Source organism: Physeter macrocephalus, unplaced genomic scaffold, assembly GCF_002837175.3.
Source record: "Physeter macrocephalus isolate SW-GA unplaced genomic scaffold, ASM283717v5 random_12340, whole genome shotgun sequence".
Classification (NCBI taxonomy): domain Eukaryota; kingdom Metazoa; phylum Chordata; class Mammalia; order Artiodactyla; family Physeteridae; genus Physeter; species Physeter macrocephalus.
This window is the reverse complement of record NW_021157624.1, coordinates 372-1596: the sequence shown is the minus strand read 5'-3', so window position 1 is coordinate 1596 and position 1225 is coordinate 372. Positions and strand designations below refer to the sequence as shown.

Sequence of the window (1225 nt, the reverse complement as noted above, 5' to 3'; positions counted from 1 at the left end):
TCTGTATGTGACTCACCTCCTCTTTTCTTTTACGTGAAACAGATGCCACGGCTGTTGCTGTTCTTCCAACAGATGTTTCTGCCCGCAGAAACACTGGCGAGCACTGCGCCGCAATGTGCTGCTGGTTCTAGAGGGATCCACGGCTTGATACCTTGTCAGGACCCCTCCGTGATGGCACAGCAACACACGTGCAATCGTCTTGCCCCACGAGCGCCCCCCGAGCCTGCATTAAGAACAAAATGGATTGTCTTACCCTCTCTGCAGGGACATCGTCCGACTGCGTGGAGAATCCAGGAGTTTCGGCGGTGGGGTCGCGATGCTCTGCACGCTTGGCTTCCTGTTGGTGGTCCACGAGGGCCTTGTTCCGTCCCTTGTCCAGTTTGAAGAGTCTGTCAAAGAAGCTGGAGTCCTTGGGCTTGGAGGCGGCTGCCCCCCCAGACTCAGAAAGATGAGACTCTGGTCCCCAAGTGGCAGAGAGGCCCTCGGCTTGGGCCGGGGTCTGCACGGGGGTTTTATCCGGGTCGCACCCCAGTGCAGCTGCTACCGGAAGTGCCATGGGCTCACTCGGGTCTTTGTTCCCTAGAGCTTTATCGGAGCTGACATCAAGCTTCACTGGTCCAGTGGATGAATCCGTGGCTTGGTCTCCGGTACGTCCTGGTACAGGCCGAGAGAGTGTCAAGAAAAAACGAGATTTAGCAGCTGGTGTCTGGGGTTTGGCCTCCTTCCCAAGATTCTTCCCGTTGGCATCCGCAACAGCGCTTATCTCCACTGTCTTGGGGGAAGAAGTGGCCACATTATCCTCCTGGACACTTGTTTCCAAATCGACTGCAAACACAAACATAAACAGAGGTCATTCAGCCCAGCGAGGAAATTCAAGGATTGCTAATGGACTCCCAACGTCTCCTACACAGAGGCTGTGATGCGGTCTGGGACTCTGCTGTGCCTGGGTCCCTCTGCGGAGCAGAAGTCAGCTATGGAGGTGTCTTCTGACCCTGCTTTTCTCTGGAGAGAGGAATGGAAGATTAGGGAAGAGGAAAGCCAAGTTACTGGAAAGCACGCACCAGGTGCTGTGTTAGTGACACATTAATTATCTTCTTTATCTCCGCGGGAATCCTGTGAGAAACAAATTATCATGATTTCACCTGGGAGGCAGGACAGCAGTTATGGGGTTAGGAGAACAAGTTTCCCAGCCTCGGGACCTACTGCCGTTTAGGGCCGTATCATT

The 1225-nt window shown here is 54.2% G+C and overlaps 1 protein-coding gene across 1 annotated transcript; it reads right to left on the bottom strand.

Annotated features, from left to right (window-relative positions):
• Window positions 1-16: 16 nt before the first annotated feature.
• Window positions 17-825, bottom strand: LOC114485928 (breast carcinoma-amplified sequence 1-like; the record flags this gene model as incomplete). Its single annotated transcript, XM_028487716.1, has 2 exons — window positions 17-127; window positions 254-825. Coding segments are annotated over 2 exons (683 nt in total), but the record flags the coding sequence as incomplete, so codon positions are not given.
• Window positions 826-1225: the final 400 nt, after the last annotated feature.